At 39.0% G+C, this 21,719-nt stretch overlaps 1 protein-coding gene and 1 long non-coding RNA gene across 15 annotated transcripts in view; one reads left to right on the top strand and one right to left on the bottom strand.

The window, feature by feature from the left end:
- LOC118421257 (voltage-dependent P/Q-type calcium channel subunit alpha-1A-like) overlaps positions 1–21,719 on the bottom strand; it is a 128,505-nt gene that overhangs the window by 86,023 nt on the left and 20,763 nt on the right. For 12 of the 14 annotated variants that reach the window (XM_035828464.1, XM_035828473.1, XM_035828474.1 and 9 more), the window contains exons 5-7: positions 18,545–18,650; positions 9,463–9,602; positions 4,780–4,877 (exon numbers count right to left, since the gene is read on the bottom strand). In XM_035828464.1, the coding sequence (XP_035684357.1) occupies positions 4,780–4,877; positions 9,463–9,602; positions 18,545–18,650 (344 nt within the window). Of the gene's footprint in view, positions 1–4,779; positions 4,878–9,462; positions 9,603–17,947; positions 18,054–18,544; positions 18,651–21,719 lie in introns of all 14 variants that reach the window. The other 2 variants (XM_035828461.1, XM_035828466.1) reach the window with 1 other exon arrangement.
- Positions 18,100–19,914, top strand: LOC118421262. Its single transcript, XR_004831816.1, has 2 exons — positions 18,100–18,166; positions 19,664–19,914. It is a non-coding gene; the product is annotated as an uncharacterized LOC118421262 (long non-coding RNA).

Below are 21,719 nucleotides of genomic sequence, written 5' to 3'. Positions count from 1 at the left end.
TCGATGCCCGCGCCTCTGTGGCGACCTGTTACCTATGCAAGGCTTATTCAACACCTGCTGCTTCCATTATACTCTCAAGTCACATGATGCATGTCAATAAATGGAACTTCAAGGAAGCTTCGAGTCACGGTAGCTTGTGTCTGATAAAAAAAAAACATTGTCTCTGATGGAAACGTTATTGCTACATGTAAAAGGATTACTATCATACATTGGCCTAAATTGAAAGGTAATGCATGTAGTTGACCTCATTTTGCACTAACCCTGGGCAGATGGATAATGATATGTAGATGGCTGTGATTGGCTGCCGAGATGACTGCATTAATGATTTACACCATTGGTTCAAATCCTCCCTGTAATGCTCTCCTAGTCTGGGATCAGGGGTGCATTTGGATCTCAAATGACTATTGATTGTAGCTAAGTGCTCTAAATGATCCGGCATGGGCATCAAAAATCGATAGCGTTATACATGTGCATAGGTGCCTAAGGTGACAACTGTCATCTCACTCTATTTTGGGGCTGACTGATTTATGAAGTGAAGGAATCCAATTCGTTTAAAAATGCAGCATGATTTTATCTTCTTCTGAGTAGTTTTTTCCCCCCTTTTTGATATCAGACCTGAAGTCATAACCGTGAAACTTCATAAGACAATGCTATTGCTGTAGAACTTTTGAAAAAAAATGATAATGAACTTTTATCATGAAAGAATACGGTAATTTTCCTACACATCAACCAATTTCAGTTCAAATCAATCCAGATTGAACAGGGCTTGAAATTATCATCATTATTCATCTGGATTTATCCAATGAAGAACCAATACCACCTGCTTACATAAAATGCCACCACAATATGCAGGTTAGTTCAGGTATTAAAAATTTGAGCTGCCCAAGTATTTCTAATACATACCTGCATCTAACCTTTATGATTAAATTCACTATGACACTACACAAACAAAACTGGCTTTCATAAATTCATTGTAAATTGATCCTGGTGCAGTTCATCGTAGGACTACTGTAAATGCATTTAAGTTCACAGGGATTTTAATTTTGCGTTAGTGGGAAAAAGGACTTTTCGCTGTGATTTTTATTTCACAGTAGCAGCATGCACTGTAGTCTCTTACTGCAATGGGAAAATCTTCACGGTGGTTTTAAGTTGGGTAGTGAACCATTAAACCACCACAAAGATTTCTGCATTTACAGTAAATGAGAAAGGAAATGAATCAGTTGTGCGGGTAAAAATCTTTCAAGAGATATGAAGAAGATATTTTTAGCCCAGCCCTACAAATATAGAAAACCTCAGCAACAGTCGTGACCACTTGCTATGCTATGTGACGTCAGACTTCACACTCAACTGAACATTTTGAATGCTTGGTTGAGCCCAGTTTTGGTCAAGGCTTTAAGCTTATCAATAATACTTCTTGTTGGAGGCTGTAATGACTGGTTTCCATAGTGATAGAGAATCTTGAGCCCCTATTGGACTAATTTTCATAGTGATAAAGAGCCCTGAGCTCCTATTGGTTGTTCTGGAAATTCAAATTTTTGAATGATTCTGTGAAGTTAGCTGCTCTTGAGGAAGTACGGCGGAGGTCCAAACAGCCCCTGACAGCAAAAGATTGTTTACGACACTCGCTAGGGAAAATGGACTCCTATTTTGATAGTGGAATAATGCAAAGCATTAAGACAAACATACAGCCTGCTATATCAATGAATCTATGTTTCTTTGCAGTGCTGCCAATGTTACAATGCCATGGTTCCTACAGACCAAGAGTGATTATTGATTCTCTTTGCTGGTGCCAACTCCACAACCATATTCATTTTTCTCCAAGCCAGAATCAATACAACAGGTACTGCATTATGTCCATACCATATTTCCATGCTAGTTCAGTTTCTGTCTACCACTAAATGTTACATATTGAAATACCTCTCTCTTTTTCTCTCTCTCTATCTTTCTCTCTCAAAATCAGTAACATTTTTGAGTAGACAATTTCTTATCAACACTCATCATACATCTGAAAATATATGAATACAAAATGATAAGATGTGCCTTTTGAAAAAGTTGCCTGAGGCTAGGTACTGATTTTCTTTAGAACTTCAAAGTGAAATGCATAATGGCACAGACACTTACTTTTGGCAAAGACACTTAGTGTTATAAAATTATTGTTAGAATATGGAGGAAATAAATATATCATTATACACTGTGACCACAACAAAAGCACAAAGTTGTAATTTTCTTTGCGATCAATAAGTTAATCCCTATGACTAATACCATCTCATTATGGGTCAGCAGCCGGTGATACCACACCGTCCCTGGGGACGCTCCCACCCGAGGATTTTATCATTCCAGTTGGCATACCCGTGGAATAGATCGCTCCCTAGGCGCAGCTCTGGGCGTACGGTTTGATCCACCGTAATGTTTATGTTCGACCCCCGCGGGGCTGATAAAAATTGGCACCAAGGCGGGGATGAGGGTCCTTAATTGCCTGATGGCACAGTTTCCCCAAGGATTTAGTAGCTACCGTACACTTTGATGTCGGAGATATCTGAAGCATTAGCGGAAATTAGCATCGCCTAAGTACAAGTACGTGTACATGCACGTATTGGGGTAATGCCAGGCCCTTGTTTCTGGGAATAAGATTTGGGACATATTTTGGGAAAACTGAGGGGCCTGCAGGTAGAAAAAGATTTTTTAGAAGATCATCCAATTTTGATGAGAATATGGAAATGAATTTGGAATTATTATATTGAATATAAAATTAATTATAATATATATGTATCAATATGGAATTATTTTGAACATAGTTTGAATCATCTGCTTTAAAATTTTGCAAAATTATAATATATTAAATATGTATTAAGTTTCCATTTCTATTTCTATTTCCACTTCTGTGGCATCACCTTTCTTTTGATTTTGAAACTGAACATTCCTTTGTGTTTTGTTTGCAAAACAAGTAAAATTGCCTTTAAGCATAACACAATTTGGTTTTGTACTGAAAGTACAAGCAGCTACACAAAAGCTGACAGTAAGGTTTGATCCACTTACATCAGGATGGACCTCTACTCCTTTCTGTAAGTGTGGTAGGATCTTTTAATAAACATGCTCGAGGTGTGGCATTCCTCAAAGTCTAACACAGAACATCCGGCTTTATGTCACATCTGAGAGGAAGTTCCTAACCAAACCTATGGGCTACTTTTAACCTAAGTTAAGAGAGGAAATAGTCATTAAGTGCCTAAGGCTTGCTCAAGGGTACAACATCCGGGCAACTTTTTTTCTTAGAAACAGCCCTGAAGATAAACTGCATGTAAGAACCATGAAATGGCAGTTGACAATGTTTAATCCCTAAGAAATATCTTTTTCCAGTCCCTTATTACTGATGAATCATACAGGGTCTCTGGCATTGATAAAAGCTATCTGTGCCACGATCATTCATCTCTTAAATGTGTGATTTGGGAAATGCCTATTTAACTTTTCAAGGCATCAACTTCCACACTTTCTCTTGGGCCTCATGATTTAGATGTACTAATGGTTCTACAATTGTTTCAGGAAGGGAAAAATTAATGTAAGTCATAAATTTGCAATTGGTGCATCATCATAGTACCAAGTTGTTAGTCATAGTTGACATCTGTGATCATTTTTGTATTCTCAAAGCGTCTAAAAAGTTAGATGTAAGATTTTACACATTTGACTATAATCTTAGGATACATTTTGATGGTGTAATTTTCCAAACAATATCAACATAATTCAAATTGAGTTTTTTCTATGTAGCACACCTTTTAGAAAATTATGGCTAAATTATGGTTTCATGTTCCATATTTTGTATTCCAAATGTGTAAGTTACTGGAAATGATAGACAAACTTTCTGATGTGCAGCAAATCCATTCTAGTACCCCGCAGCAAACAATATTTGGCAGGTACATTGTACATCAATCACAGCATAATCCAATAATTAAGACAACTCAATCAATCTAATGGCATGTCCATACAAACTAGCAATACTATTTGATTTTTTTATGGGAGAAATTAAAAATGCTATTTTTACAAAATTAAATTGGATGCTATCAAGGATAGGAAATGGCTATAGATTTGCATAACTCTTTATTCTGGCATAAAAGTTTCAGCTTAAGTACAGTGGTGTCCTTGATAATCTGTAAACCATGTTCAACTTTGTGTAAAAGCAATGATTTGGCCACACATGTTGTTGAATTTATTCTAAACAATCAAAACATCGCTGCCCATGCAGAATCAATTTTCTGGCATTTTTTGCTATTTTCAGACCAAAAATGTATATTTTGGTCTTCTACGTCCTGATGAGCTAATATTTGGAATGAGGATGCCTAGGCTAGAGGACCTCATAATTCACATATTTGATATATCATACTAAGCATAATTCTTGTGTTCTATACAAAACAGCCTTAATTTATGGTAACATTACCTTAATGTATATCAGACATAACTCATTATTAAACTTGTAGAATGAATAAAAAAAATACCCCATCTTCCTGTACTGCAAATTGATATAATATTACAAACATGATTTATATTTCCACATGTTGGGCGTATTCTACTGCAATGTATCATATGGCCACACCAATTGTTGGTTATCGAATTTCTCATAAATAATCCAAGACAAGTAAGATACCGGTATGATATTGGAATAGCATCATGAGCTGCTTAGTCTGTAACTTGTTAATAATCGTTACATAGTTTCAGGAAGTTAACAGAGTCATAAGTATCTTAAGACTAGACAAAATACCTGAGACAATTGAAGAACGAACATGTACTTACTTGGTATTCCTGCCACCAACTTGAGTGGTCGTAACACCCTCACGGCTCGAAGGGTGCGCAAATCGACATTGTTACTTTGGACAAAGGTAGACATGAGGCTGTGCGGGTTTTTCAGATGGTTGCCGGGAGAGATAAAAAATAAACAAAAGGATGCGGGTAAGGTTCATGCTTGTTAGTGCATCACAAACAAATCAAACATCAACTCTCATAATTCCACTAGGTAGCCTCAAGACCTCAACATGAAAAACAAGATTTTCAAGACTTCATATCTCTATACTTTTTTGTATTTCTAAGTTTATTCATCATTGTTAATTTTACACTGATTCTGTGGTTGCATCTTCCTGCTGGCTCCCATACTGCAATTTCTGTGACCTTTGACCTAACTTCCTGTCTGTTTCTCCAACGTGCCTAGGTTGCGGAAACAAGACAGACAGACACAACAAAATGATACCTTCTGTTTTACAGAGATAGAAAAAAATGGTGAATTTAAAAAGATCTGCAGACTTATTAATAACCTCTAGGTATGCACATACATTGTACTTCAGATATCCAGGTGTTCAAAACGTTCCAAAGACAGCCTTGATTACACCAATTTATTTCATGTGGCGGTCTTAAGGTATCTGGTGGAATTATGAGAGTTGACATTACATTATTCTACAATGAAGCAATTTTTTTAACGCAAACACATATTTGGGGGGGGGGGCCTTTTGAAGATTGAGGTGATGTAATATTTTTGTCAAATTGATTATTTTTTACTGTAAGACTTAAAGTATATATTTCTGATGATTGATACAATTTTGATTATGTCAAAGTTGAAGGGCCCTAAGACATACACAAAACAGGTACATATCTACACATATATCGAGCATGGTTATAGACAAGAACTGCTTACAAGTTAGGGGCCTTCAAGCTTGACAAATTACCCACAGTGCATTTCCCTTTTCTTACGCAATTTAATCTCTGAACTGGCTTATAGCATTGATATGGAGACCTGACAGCCCAAAACCACCAATGTACATTTTAGGAGTCATTACACCCATCGATTTGGCCTCGGGCCCACAACATGTACTACCTGATTGTGTATTAGCCATCTTTGTATGAGATTAATGGCAAAGCCACAAATTAAAATGCTGGCAAACCACCAAAAATCAGCCCCTGGGACGCATGAAGCTTTTTAGTAGGCTTGATAGAGGGCTCTTGGGGATGTTGTGTCTCTAGATCTTCCACTTCTTTCTAATTACTTTCAAAGTACTTGGAACACATTGCGTCTCCATTTCTCAGTAGTCGTAATCGGCCCATATTTTTGGATAAACTTTTAACGTGTTATCTTTTATTTCCCTAGAGTTATACTGTGACTTTTCCTACATGTGAAGTGTTGATCTTGTTGATCCAATGAAATATCTATTAGTGGGTAAAATTGCAATTTGACTTCCGTTCTGAAACCGATTATGATTGACAGGTCTTCCATCAATGTCACAGATCCCTTGCGGCGTGTTATACTATACATTTTCATTATTTTTTTTTGCAAAATGCGTTATGTAGTAGCAACTGGGTTGCTGTAGAAATACCAGCACAGTCTGGTGTTATGATGACATCATCGGGCATACTAAAATCCCACAACAGGAGGGGTGGACAGCTTGAAACTTTTGTTAATGTCGTTTCAGTCCAAGATAGTGTTGTGCACAGTTATATGAGTGGGAGGGGGTTGAAAACCAACACACTGTACATTTGCAATGTACAGATGAAAAACCTTGGTTATTTTTGGGTCAATTTGGATAGGAGAATAGGAGTGACAGCTGTTACAGCATTTAGTTTAGGACAGCTTGTTAGAACAACTATTTTGTTACTGAAAAGTACATGACCGCTGTTCCAACTCAACTAACTTGTCAGTGAACAACCGCGGACTTACTTTCTATCCTATATAGCATTGTTAAAGGCCGCAGCCCACGCAGGGCTCGGAAGGCGGGTTGATCAAAGTAAGTTACAGAGAGTGCCAAAACACTGTTACGAGGGAATGTTAGAAAACAGCGTAGGGGGAGGTGGAAAACAGAGAAGAAGCTTTTAAATCACTCATAGAAAAAGATGGATATGAATCATTTAAGTAGTTGATAACGTAATCAGCATCTGAATGATCTGATATGTTTACTATTACTTCTTGAAAAGGAAAAGACAGGTGCAATGTGACAAAATGAATTCAAAGATGCACATTTTTTCACATTACACTATATGATAAACTCCAAAAGGCACTCTTAAATAGACATAAAAATACACAAAATGTATATTTATGTAGACAACTATCAAGAAATGCATCTTTCAAAATGATTGCAAAAAAGTTTCTTGCCATTTCAATTTTGTCTCATTTGAGCACAAAAGGCTTTTTCTTCTTCCATTAACATTAACAAGCTCCAATCCAAGAATGTTGCGTTCCCAAATGCAATTAAGTATGTCTGCACCATATCTATGTCTGTCTCAATCAAGTAATTGAAATGTCTATATATTCAATGCCATACGGCTGCAGAAATAGAATTACTTGTTTGTTCAAAGGTCATAGCATTTCAAACGACATCTACAACTATATCATTTTAAAATTCTTGCCAAGGTGAATATTTCACTGCAATATATATATAAATTTAGTTTTTTGCCAGTGTACAAAGTAAATTTAAAGTAAAGTGTCATGAAGCATAAGGCTTAATTGCTAAAATGACATGATTTAACATTATATTTACTTTCTGGACAGCAAGTGTGCTGAATTTGCCTTTTTTTCATTTTCGAAAAACAACTTGTAAAAACATTCCACCCAAAAGTTTAGTCTTTTGATTCCATTTTGTTTTTCAGGATACTATAAGAGTGACAATTTTAAGTGGTGATGCATATGGACCGATTGCTGCAATGCTATTTCACCTTTATCCTTGGGGTAACATAACATAAATTGTTTAGTGATATCAAGTCAACAGAAGGTGGTTTCAAATTGCCATATTCTAAAAGAAAAATAAATTGCAGTTTAAAGCCACAGTCTGCACACTTGATATCCCTAAATAAGCTGTTTTTCAAAACAACAGATATAGGTTACCCCATGGATAAAGGTGAACTAGCCTTACAATGATATTTTGACAGACAGGATAGTATCTACACACAACTGACGTCAACATTTGCTAATCAAAGATAAATCAAATGATGTCGTTGGCATTTTTTAACAGCAATGACTGGCTTAGGCGCCATGAACATGTGCATTTACTTAATGAGGCAAGTCCAAAATTGATTCAGGTAAGTCCAAAAATTGCTTCATGAATAAATAATTTTGTCTTCAGCGTTTGACGGAAATCTCCAAATAGTTTTTTTTTCTCGATTTGCCGTGTCTAGCATCGTTTAGAAAAAAAATGAAGGAAAATGAATAAATTTGAAAGACGTCGTTTATGACGTTACAAAAGCTTTCCAAACAACTTTCATGGATCGGAACAAATGTAACTTCTTGTAATTGAATTTTATCATAATCACCTAATTTTTATAAAGATCAACGAATCTTTATTAAAATGCCTGGAAATACATGTCATTACAGCGCATTTAAGATTTTGCATTATCGAAATTCATTTTTAGATACCATAATAGATTAATAAATATCAGTACGGCCCAAATAATCGTTCCCCGTCTTACTAAATACGCAGTCCATTTTTTTCTCAAAGGTTGCCGACAGTTGAATAGTTGTGGGCAAAACAAATCGTCCTCATCCTAGTCGGTACGCTACTTGTTCCGACACTGCGGTTTTCCGTTTGGCTGCGGTCAGTGCCGCTATGAAAATGTCTCCAACATTCTGTAGGCGTTAGATCGATCTTTGAAGCGAGTATTCACCTGCTAAGTAGGCTTCAGTCTCCTTTAGATATGCTTATCGTGTTTTTGCTGGAACAGAATTGCCTCAAGCGGTTTTTGTCGCGCTTAAAAGCTTTTGTATCCAACCTAACGTTACACGTGGCAGTTCTTTCCGATAGTTATATTAGATGACGATCGCGAAAATGCGCAAAGTTTTACAGAATCGGTAGCGTACTGTCTATAAAAAGGATCGTGTTCGAACGTGGTTGTCTTCTTAACGATTTCTGGAGAGTCAAACTTCCTCTGTAGTATTGATGAACGTTTGTTTGCAATGAGAAGTACGGTTGAAGAATTCATTGATTCAGAGCAAAGGCCACGGACAAAATCGTTTGGAAACAATCCCTTCCCTACATTGTACATGCTTTAAGCAAGGTTAAAAACTTTACTAAGATTGGTTTCTGAGCGCGATCTGAACGTTAACTGAAAGTATATAGACCATACATAACGGTAGTTTCCCTTTCTCCAAGTGATAACCTATATTCGTTGCTTTTTAGAAACATGGTATTTAGGGATATCGTGTCTATAGACGGTAGTTTCAAATTGAAATCTTTTGAAAATACATGTATTACGACTTAAAATATTGTTTTTGAAAATAAGGGATATAGGTTTCCCGTAGATAAAGTTGAACGTTCGTAACATTTTAGAAACATGGTATTTTGCGATATCGTGTCTATAGACAGTAGTTTCAAATTGCAATCTTTTGAAAATACATGCATTACAATTTGAAATATTGTTTTTAGAAATAACGGATGTAGGTTACCCCGTAGATAAAGGTGAATTTTCGTAACGTAAAACGTCTAGAAATTGAGTTGTACTTACCCGGTGACTACGACTACGAAATCCATGATATTCCAGCCGTTCCGTAAGTACGAGCCTTTATGTAGTACAAAGCCCAGGGCGATTATTTTCACGGCGGCTTCCACGCAGAATATGCCCAAAAAGTACGGTTCCGTGAGTTCCTAGGAAGAGGACAACAAAAACGGTTGAAATGAATGACCAATAAACTGGTGGACGTACCGACTTCTATGTATCTAATACCAGCTCAGAAAGAACAAGAAATAGTCATGCCTCTAAATATCTGAGTTACTAGCTAAGGTTTGAGATGTTTGAAAATTCGTTTTCCCCTAGAACTATGGTCGAATCGAACTTGTTGTCGCCAAGTAGATTAGGAGTGGCCTTTTTAGATAGCTTTAAACAAAGCGCACAGTTCTAAGGTAAGGCTTAGGTGTGAAAGGTCGTTAAGTGTGATATAACCAGCTGCTGTCGCTCTGCGTGCCTGCAAAGCTGGTGCGTTACCATATACCGGATAAAGCTTTAGATACAGATCTAAAATGTCTATTAGTGGCCTTAAGTAGATAAAAAATATACTTTTATTCATAGAACGTAACTTAAAGGATTATGGTGAAAGAAATTTCTCTTTTATAGATGGAATGGAGAAGATTTCATTTTCTCTGGTGTTATTTTCAGCACCATGGACAGGGAAGTTATGCACGTATTCACGCTTATTGCATCTTGGCTATCCAAGCTGTGATTTTGACAGGGTATATTCAATGTTTTATAAAAAAAAACGCGTAGTTTTGATGCTTAGAAAGCATAACCATATATTTGCAAAGAAAGTTTCCATAGACCTTAAACTCCCAATAAATATTTGTATTGCAAAGAATTCTTAAAACTCTTTTCTGTTGTTCGATACGCATTCAATATCATTTACAGTGTATTGTGTATTATTGAGAAAAACATTATAGAAAGTAGGATACTAGTGATAAAAATGGAGCAAAGAAGAATGAAAATAAAAGGTTTTCTATGATAAGTAATGAACGTGCTTGGAAGTATAATGAGATTGAAGCGCGCGTTAACAATTTCTATTTCCTCCTTGGCCTTCTAAGATAAAGGCAAACTGCCAAGAATCATTAACAATGTAATTTCTTTAAAAGATAAACTTCTGCTTGCGGCGTTTTCGTCGATTTCTAAGTATGCTGCTGAAGTAAAGCTATGCGGCGTAATATTTTTTTCAGGCCTTTGCACTGAGGTTAAAGCACATCCCGGGAGATGTTTTGGATGAATGCGCCGCTCAGGCCAATCAAAATTGAATCAACAGTGACGTTTAGGGGCCAGTCACATATGGCAACAATGTCGGGTAAAAAATATGACCAATTCCTCGTTACCCCAACAGAGATAATTAACGCAGCCTCCCCTTCTTCATATCGAGACCTCGCGAACCAAAGCCATATTTACAAGCCCCTGTATAGTCTTCAAGGCAGATTTCCAATCAAAACGACGACCGGCGTCTAGACTAGTATAGTTTACGACAGCTAGGTCAATCTGCGCCCGACGTATATTTTACGACACCTAACGTAGGGCTATCCTGCCGCCCATTTTGCTTCAGTCCAAGCGATATACATCGGCATTTCCTGATTACATTCAATAGTTGATACCGTTTACTCATGAAAACTGTCAGGTCTAGATTACAGCAGGCTAGATCTACTGTCCTGGGTTAACGAACCCGTGTCTGTACCATTCATTTGAACAGCTAAAGCACATTAACGTATCAAACGTGGCCGGCTCAGAATCCATTTAGCGATGTAAATAATTGATCGGAAATAAATCACAATTTCCCCTGGTGACAGCGTACACCGAGTTCTGAACTCGACACCTTTCAAGGCAAAGGGTTATGATCAAGTAAAAGAAGAACATTAAGTTTGCCGGGATTTTAAAATTTAGTTTTCTGGGTTTGCATTTCTGGCTGAATGATGATAATTATGAACTAGGGGTGGGAACTGGTACGCGTATACGATGTATCGGTACAAAACTGTTTTTCTTGTTGGACTGTTTTTTTTTAAACGGACCTGAAAAAATCAGTGGACCGGATTTTGGTCCGAGTAGAAAATGACAAGATTATATCGGCAGGGGTTTACACATTTTGGCGCTTACCGGCTTAAGAAAATAACAAGAGCGAAGTAGAGTTTGTAGTCATTTCTACAATCAAACTTAGAGTTTACATGAAGAAGGGCAAGACGGGCGTTTAAAACGCCAGTGGGAGCGACATAATCGCTAAACAGATTCCTTTGTAGAAAACTGATGGACCATTGTTCTAAGTATCGCTCATTCACAAGTTTTCACAACAATTACGTCCAGATCAGGTTCAGATCAGGACCTAGTCCTCTGGACCTGAAGCGTACCTGAATATCCTGTTTAGGTATCCGCCTCTAGTTCTGATCAAGTAAAATGAGAAAATGAAGTTTACCGGGATTTAAAAAATGGGTTTACAATTGATATTAAGTTCCCATTTCTAGTTACCTGTCGATGAATATGTACGATATTTAGTACTGTCGCAGGCTGTAACAAAACCAATCGCTATAAACAGCATTAAATACATTTTCCGAAAGAAGGCAGCTGAATTTTCTACGACATGTACACGATTATCTCAAGAATGCACGCAATCGTATTGCATTCTGATGTGATCGGGCCCTACGTGCTTGAAGCCACGCAGTTTTCTTAATTGTCATAAATAAATTTACATTGTACTCCTGAGAAATCATTCCTTGTGTTCGCCCCTTCCTTCTTGTTTCTTGGCACTCTGGTACAGTAGACATCGTAATGCGAGGATTACACCGATAGACAGTGTGGCGCATCTTAATGAGCTATGACTTAAGATATTCTGCCAAGGCGACTCCCAGAACATGAGAATATTACCAAATAAGGGTAAGTACCGTTACGGTGTACCGGTACAAAACCGGTTTTTCTTATTGGACCGGTCCGGAAAAACCGGACCTGAAAAGATTTGGTGAACCGGATGTTGGACCTATTGGAAAATGAACAGATCATATGATCAGACATTCACACGTTTTAGGGCTTACCGGTCGAAGGAAATTACAAGAGCGAAGTAGAGTAGAGTCTATAGTCATTTCCACCGAGTTTAACAGTCAATTGTACAGAGGCTGTTAGCCTTTTAGCATTTTAAAACGCCAGTACGTGGGAGTCGAATACTCCACAAAACAGATTTCTTTATAGCGAAATGGACCGTTCTTTTGAGTATCGTCCATTCACAAGTTTCCACAGACAATCAGGTCCAGGTTCAGGTCCGGACCTGAATTTTCTGTACCGGTACCCACCCTATTACCAAATACGTTACAGAAGCGAGGAAGAGTTACATGATGTGTTTTAGTTCTTTTGTCGGGAAATCTCATCTGGTCACTTGACTTAAAGTTGCATTAAGCTGGTGCTAACGAGTGAATGTGCGACTTATGTGCGAGTTATGACAGAGGGAATCTATGCGTGAGTGATTGAGTGAGTGAGTGCCTAAGTTCTGTAGATGTGTGAGTGAGTGAGTGAGTGAGTGGGTGAGTGAGTGAGTGGGTGAGTGAGTGAGTGAGTGAGTGAGTGAGTGGGTGAGTGAGTGAGTGAGTGAGTGGGTGAGTGAGTGAGTGGGTGAGTGAGTGAGTGAGTGAGTGAGTGAGTGAGTGAGTGAGTGAGTGAGTGAGTGAGTGAGTGAGTGAGTAAATAAATGAGTGAGTTACTGAGTACCTGAGTGGGTAATTGAATGAGTAAGTGGGTAAGTGGACGAGTGAGTGAGTGATTACCTGGGTGCTTCAGTAAATGAATTAATGAATGAAGACCTTTATTGTACATTCATACCCACTGGGTTTAGTACAGGTCACAACAAATGATACAACATGATATAATGATACAATGAATCTACACTACTCAAGGATCGTATTCTACTGCGTACATTCGGCTTCTTCTCGTTTCTTTGTGATATTGAAAATGTATTAATTAATAAGTAAGCGAATAAGTGAGCTACTAAATGTGTGTGAAATAGAAAGCATGTACCATACATGTATATGTACATGTATCTCTATTAAGCCATCTCTTCCTTGCCTCTAGTGCCTACCTTCCAACGGTCTAGAGTCTTGACGCAGACCGACCTAAAGGAATATCTTATTGGACTGCATCGGAAACAAAAATAACTTTTCTGTCAGGCCCTATGCTTCGATATGGCAGATTTGGATACGAATTGTAAATCTTACACGGCTGTCGGTGTCTAATGAAATTTGATATACAACCAGTGACCGAAGGTCCTTTGAAAATTTGAAAATCGAAATTTCTGGAAGTATTAAATTGATGGCTTCCCATTATTGACTTTTGCACGTTTGTATTGATACACACAAGATGAATACAGACTGGCCAAAAAATCTAGTATACAGAAAACAGGCCAACGACCGCCTATATAATAGTTGCTTTTTATCTCGTTTGGTGTGGCGATCGAAGGTTGGCTTTTAGCGAGCCTTCGCGTGGGCATGTTATATTGCTTTAAATCTGTGATACCAATAGTGGATAGACAGTCGGTACGATACGGGGAGAGAGGGTCTTGAACCTCGCTCAGTTCAATATGTTAGGATTTACCATTTGACTTTCAGATAGCGGTAAGTTTGAACGCATACAACGATGAACAACATTCGGTGGACTTTACAATGGCCTTTGACCATTATAAGCTTATTTGTCTGATCTCTACAGTAAAACAGCATCGGTCCAAATGGCATTTAGACGCAGTGAAGTCGATTTTACTAAGATTTGCTGTTGAGAAATTAAGAGAGCACACACTTTGCAGCAATGACGTCACTGCTTGCCGTGTATTCTGGGCACGTGCACGCTTGACAGCTCTCGTTCCCCGGGGCTGGATTGCCGCGCCGCTGCTCCAGCGATCAAAGCCTGCATTAACAGCCTCACATTCGGATCGCAGGCATTGACAGCTTTCTCGTCCCAACGGTTTTTACGCCTTCTTTATCTGTCCCCCGTATTTTCTTCATTTTTCCATCCAACTCCATTACTTTCATGACCCGTGGTAGAGCGATGAAGGTTATAGTTTCTCCATACCAGGGAAACCTTATCGTAAGCAAATCAACAGTTGATTCGTTGATACATGAGATATCACCCTTGCCTTTCAGCGCTAAGCCAATGAGGTGTACCCTTAGGTGACAAGAAGTGGATTTTCTCGGAATCCGCTTGCTGCAGGTCTAAGCTGTGTTCAGTTGGGCGTGGTCGCGCACGTACGGCATCATAAGCCTCTTTTTAAAAATTCACGCGGCACTGTGTATGCCTCTTTGATATAAACCAGAGAATATACTCTTGTAGAATGTGTTGTAAGGCGTTTTCTTTATCTCAGTCCCAGCATCATGAATCACAAAATCATCAATTTTAACAGAAAATTAAGAAAAGCGTGAGTCTCAATCCGTACACCTCAACATCGTGATGTGAGAATACTCATTTGCATACTGAACTCTGAGCAAGTCAAAATGAGGGGCGATTCTGCACTAAATTTCTCCCTCCTTGCGCCATCATTTTCTACCCCTTCCCAATGATTTGAAGACCCAGGTGGCGAACCTGAGAAAGAAAATGCGCCAATAAGCACGTAGGCAGCAGAAAGAGTCTTTGGAAGCTACTCTCCTCATAAGGTCCGTCATTATTGCCGTCAAACCCATCCAACCGCCCTGTCTGCTAACACTCATAAAACCCGGGCGCTGCCAGGCGTTCAACACAGACAGATGCCACCGCCGTATAACGCCTATTATGTACGGAGAAGGCGACTGGAATGCAAAATCACGTCTCTTCATTGTGTTTTGTACAAGAGTGAGCTTTCCGGTAGCAATATTTGTATGGAAGGAAGCATATGACAAGTGGAATATAGTTGGCGACCGGAAGTCTGAACGCTCGGTGGTTATCTTAACGCTTGAATTCATGCAGCTCTTTACACTTCCTGATAATGAGAATGAACAAATATGGGAAGAGACATTGAGAGGGGGGGTTGGTAGATGCATTTTGAATCATCCGATTTGAAAGAATGTGTTATGACAGGGCTTAACGTTAGATATCTCTCACCGATTTGAAACGTCGCTGTGTGTAAGCAAATATGATTCTTTCAAAATGGCGGCGTAGCATCCGCCCGCCATTTTATGAACAACAAAATAGCTTCCTTCAGTGAGTCTAGACAAAATCAAATGGACAAGACATTTCAAATTGGCATTTATGGAAACCATCATCGAATCAGTTTCTGAGCTATCTGCAATTTTCATAGTTTATAATTATGGATTTCTCGTTGTTCTCAATTATGTGGCATTTGTTGCTTCGTTCTAAGAAAATTCAAAGTATAGCTCAACATCCTTTTCTCCAGAAGTGATATCAGTCAAAGTTTCTGTGAAAATCGGTACAGCCTACGCATAACATGTGCTTGGTGCAGATAAGGGTTGGAGAGCTGATTTTTTGTCCAGATAAATTTCACATTTACGTGCGGTGGTCGACTCTGTCAATGACACAGAATCGCTGCGTAGGCATATTTTTTATGAGTTAAACCAATCGTTTCTCGTACTTTCCTCTTAGAGCTTGAACTCTTGAGGAAACAATGTCATCATTCTATCAAAATTATACCTTTTATAAACTAAAGTGAACAGTTTTTGTTCCGTTGGCAATCAGCGTGCGGCCAAAAGTCAGCTATGAAAATCCATTTCGTCGTCTTGTTAATAACATAAAAGCATCAGCACTTGTCGTTTCAGCTGTAAAACCACAGCCTAGAAGCCAGTTCACGGGCTATTAAACCTACATCTATTCGCTTCTAATGCAAAAAGATATCCCCAAGGCAGACCAAATGACTTGACTTTTGACAGAGGAGTCTGGAGAAACATGGCGGTCGACCGATCACAGCCTGTCCCTCTCCCCACAAAGGCACGTACAATGTGTGTACATTCCAACTTGTGACATTGACCGCCTGTACATAAGGAACACCATGCAGTGACCGCTTTTTAGCTGTCTCTCAGATAAATTTCCCATTCGCACAACCGAATGAATGAATTAAGAATCCTGTCTGAAGTGACCATGATCCACATACACCAGATTTCTACACCAGAGTGGCCTTCTTAGGCAGTTTTGACTGTACTCACATCTCGGTATCGAGTTTTTGCTTACCATAGTCATCAAATAGATATGAGGTTGATGAATGCTGGTGACATAGATAAATACATTGCAGTTTAATGGAAAGTTTGTATCCACTTTATTTCAAATCTGCTTCAATTGTTAAAGCTAAAAAAGAGGACGGCATTGTGCATGCATAGGACCGGCATCATGGATAGGGAGTGGGGTTATTAGCAAATACACTCTTGATGCAGTAGAGCACGAAAATTACTAGAAAAAGAAAGAAATAGGTGATAGAGGATTGTATCGGTTGTAAGATGAAAAGGTATTACGATTCGTCTCAGGCATTACGCCTCAAAGTCAATCAGCCTTATCTTAAAGAAAAGAAAAAAAAAATGAAAATATTGACGTTTAGGTAACTGGTTTTATCCGTCCGGTAAGGAATTTAGCTCATCATCAACCTTATCTTCGCCCAATCTTTCCATTGTGACTATCTCGTTCAGACTAGACCATATGGCCACCTTTACAAGAAACGCTTGTTCACCTTTATCCGCGGAATAACCTATATCCGTTTTACGGGGTATTTAGGAAAGTCAAGTCGACGAACAGTGGTTTCAAATTGTAATATTTTCAAAATATTGAAGTTGGAAAAATGTTAGTTCATATCCGTGAATACCCCAATCTAAAAAAACGGATATAGATTATCTCGTGAACTAGCATTTCAACTTTCATTGCAAGTCCAACAAAACATTATGTAAATGGCGGATTGGTGTTCAAAAATTAAAGTAGACAAGATATAAGATGTCTAAAACCGACAAGAACCAAGCTGATAAGGACTATTTTTGGTACGCAGACACTAGCTGTCGTTCTAACTGGATTACTAACCACCTCTTGTCAATTAGACCCAGACTGAATATAGCAAAACAACCTTGGTCGATTCGGCGTACTTGTAAATTCTACCCACTTTGTAGCTGACGTTTTTGTCAGATACTGCACGATGTATATACGGGTTTCACGTGTTTTTTTTGCTGATAAAACATGTGAGTGCATGCTCGTAAAATGGACCCTATATTGTCACAAAGCTATAAGGGCTAATGCGTTGCAACATACATTTTCCAAAGATGGAGAGATGACATGCCAGCATCCCATGATGCTTTGATGTACAAAACATCCCATAATATGTTCAAATGCAAAACATCCCATAATATGTTCTTGAGCAAACGATGACGTTATAAAACACCATTGTATGAGAGAATTGAGGTTTTGTTTACAGAAAAACACCAAAAGATATTACGTTGACACTCACAAACACGATAAATTTGATATACAAAACATAGATCTACACATGAACACATAGCAGACGACATTTTGTTGCAGATGCTGCTGGGCGGTACCGACTTACCAACTGTTCGGACAACGGTGTCCGGTCGTCCTTCGGGAGGTGGTCCTCCAGGGCCAGGACGACACAATTTGCCACGATCGTACAGATGATGAAGTAGTCGAAAGGCGTAGAGAGGAGGGAGTCAAGGAAAGGCCGGCAGCCCGACAGACTTGAGACAAGACAAGACAACACCATAGGCAAAGCCAGGGACATGTACACCAAACGTTATCCTCGGACAAGGTGACGTTATCTCCAAGCAGAAGTAGAAGTTTTCTGACAGTACTGCACCCAAATATCTGCAAAAGTTCGGCAAGTTCAAAGACGTGCCGCGTCAACTGTCTCTTTGGAAGGAGTTAGGTTCTGGCTTGCTTTGTTGGTTGTTTTGACAGAAAGTGAAGACGCAAAAATGTCACTTTTCGCTGTAAATCTAGGACGTACAACTATTGTATCCAGTAAGCCGTTTCAGTGAAAGATATAGCCTTCACTTTAAATCTGCGTTAAATTTGGCCAGGCTATAGGCAAAATTTCACGTTAAACCGTAAGCAGCACCCTTGTTCAAGGATAACATATACTAAAGGCTACTAGTATACAGGGAAATGATTGACTACTTAGACTCACCAGTTTGATGGCAAGCGGAGTCCTGTCCTTGTTTGGGAGATGGTCCTCCATCGCTAGAACCACGCAGTTCGCCATGATCGTAAGGAGAATAAAATATTCAAATGGCGTGAGGGGGGTACTGTCAAGGAACCGTGCAATAAACAAAAGTAAACATAACACAAAATTCAACACATGACGATACGAACACAAGACGGAGACAAACGGACCGTACATGCACAGGACAAATAAACGTTTAGACAAACAATACATAAACAATGCATAAACGTGCATCAAAAGTATGCCATATGATATCGTGTATGATGCATACAATGGGTCTCGATAATCAAATATAAAATTACCAGAATAAATTGAAGAAACCGTGCCAGACAAAATGGCAAACGAATGTGAAAGGGGATGTGTAAAAGTTGGCAATGCGTTCTCCTGTAACCGAAAGGCGCGCTTTTGCTTGGGCCGCAGCTTGGTAAACATGTTGTGATAAAGTTACAACAAATGTACGCGCACGACAAAAGCGCGCGCCGCCACCATCATGTCCAAGATTCATATTGTCAAAAATAAGGTATAATTTAAGATCTTTATTCACACGTCAACCAGATTTTTTCAAGACCATCTGTCGTCTTCTTCAGGCAAAACTGGCTGGTTAACTTTGCACTGCATCTAGGGGCCCTTGCTGACAATGCAGTCCCAAATGCAAAGTAATGCCACATACATAGCTATTGCTAAGCGAGAATGAGATAATGCGGTTCCTAACGTAAGATAGATTATAGTTCTGCAGAATGTCAAGGCATAATACTATGAGAGAAAACAGAAGGGAACAGGAGTGATCTGTGCAGATTCATAACTTTTCAGCAAAAGATTTTGACGCGCAATCTTGAGGAGCAACCCACTAGATTCATCTTCGTTGTAGCTCATGAATTGATACTACATGTATTAAGCACAGCAAGGGAAGTCCAAATCTAATACTAATGTGCCATTGTGGTGTTGGTAAAATTTAAAGTAAATACAAAACAGGAGGCTTTTTAAGTGATGACTAACCACACAATTAAAGCTGATAACTAGCCTGTTACTTCATAGTAATGTCCCACCGTAAAATTTGATGGGTAATCTGGCTTTGCTTTTCAGTCGGGGCGTTTACGTGTGTCAGGACAGGTGCCGCCCACCCATGATGCATCACCCGCGACCGTTAGTGACGTCATCAACCCCAGCCACCTACCTCCAACCTCCATTTACGATCCATCAGTCGTGACCTTCTGGTACGAAGTACAGGGACCAATGACCCAGATAGGGAGGCAATCGATTCAAAATTCTGAGAGCGTTGGAGCTTTCGAGAATCTCGATTTTTAAGCCCTTGAAAATTTACCATCACACCAGAATCATTTCTTTTTTCGTTATTGTTTTGGAGTCCTGAAAATTACAAGTGTTTGGAGTTAATAACTGAAAACATTGTCATGAGTTAATGGGTATGTCTGAAGTGCAAGCTGTTCTAACGTTACCTCCTCTAACTAGACGTTAGTGGAATTATTTTGCACGAATATGACCCCAACGGGGTCTCAGTGGAAGTGATAAATCGATGCCGGATTTTACGACACTACGCAACAATTGCGGCAGACAACATTCTTCAGCCGCCATTTTGCCTACATACTGCCACTGCATGTTTTCGTAGTGTTCGCTTTTAATCAAATTGAATCTAGTGAATGGTGCCAGTGACATTTTTCCTACATCAATTCAATTTCACTTCTTTTAACGGTTTACTAACGGTGGCTTACTGGGAAATGGCTAATATACACGGTAGGTTTAGTAAATGTGATGGCGACCTTTTTAAACGAACAATTTGCAGCTTTAGCACCTGGAGCGGTAATCTACTGGGAATTTGTTTTCCATTGGAAGTACAAGACTCTAATAGGGACACCTGCGTACCACTCGCACGATGGCGAGTTGTCATGGCAACGGGGTGAATTGTTGGACCAGATCGTCTGATATAATCCAGAGAACGAGAAGGCCGGGCACGTTTGAAACATAAATACTCCCCTCGATTTGAAACCATTGCAGCATCGATTCCATGGACCAATCAGTACTTCTCGAGCCCGTTTTCCATTTTAGTGCACAACCCATCAAAGGATCTGATGTAAAACGGAGTGCCTGCTTTCAAGATATAATCGTAAAATAAGGCAGTGGACGCTTATGAATCGCTTGGTGAGAAAAAAAAAGCACCGTGTTGAGGCGGGACGGTTGAAACAGGGAGTCTAATAAACGTCATTTCAATCTCATTAGCATTGGAGGAGATTCTCAGAAGAGCCCTAGAACATGAGAAACGTAGTCCACACTGTACATATAAGCCCAGCATCATAGAATGCTATGGGACTAATGGTGATGATGATGATCATAGAATGATAGATTGATATCTGCCGATAATTTTCAGGTATGATGTTCTATGGTCCAGGTGGGATATCGTGGTCCTAGTGGTCTTTATTCAAATTTATGAAAATTAGTCAATTATGCCCCGAATTTCAACTAAACCAGTATAACTTGAGTAATACTTGTCCGAATAGCGTCAATCTTAGATTTTAGTGAAAGTCACAAGCAGAAAGAGAAGTGTCATTTTCTGACCATTGAAAGTACCTAGCGTGTTTCTTTGGCAACCGTTGCTAAGGAAAATATACTTCTATACTACATATGACCATTGAGGAAATAGCTGATAAACTGAACAGCGAATAAATCAACAAAGATCCCAAGAAGTTCACGGCCGCTGCAGAAGTCCAGACGAAGCACTTTTCTTTATCTTTAAACGTGCTTGCTTTTGACTGGGCTGTTTAAGAAAGCTGACGGTGTTATTTGGGCGCCGTGTAAGAGATATTCCTTACGCGTACACATCGTTAAGACTGAGAAAGACGTGCCGATATGGCACGAAAGAAAGTAACATCATAAAAAGCGACAGTTAACGTTTTAGCTCTATAGATGATGAAGATATCTTCTGTGGGCAAGAAAAGGATAACAGGGGCATTTCGCCAATCGCGTATGATCAATTCCGCTAGTCCACCTTTAATCGTGGTTTAACCTATATCCGGTGTTTCTAAAAACAATTTTTTGTGGTTTTAAACTGTAATATATTAAAAGTATTCCGATTTGAAAACATCGTCCATCGACATGATATTTAAAAACAACGCAAAAAGGATACCCC

The sequence above is a fragment of the Branchiostoma floridae genome, chromosome 8 (genome assembly GCF_000003815.2).
Source record: "Branchiostoma floridae strain S238N-H82 chromosome 8, Bfl_VNyyK, whole genome shotgun sequence".
Taxonomy (NCBI): domain Eukaryota; kingdom Metazoa; phylum Chordata; class Leptocardii; order Amphioxiformes; family Branchiostomatidae; genus Branchiostoma; species Branchiostoma floridae.
The sequence above is the reverse complement of the archived record's forward strand: the minus strand, read 5'-3'. Positions and strand labels throughout refer to the sequence as shown.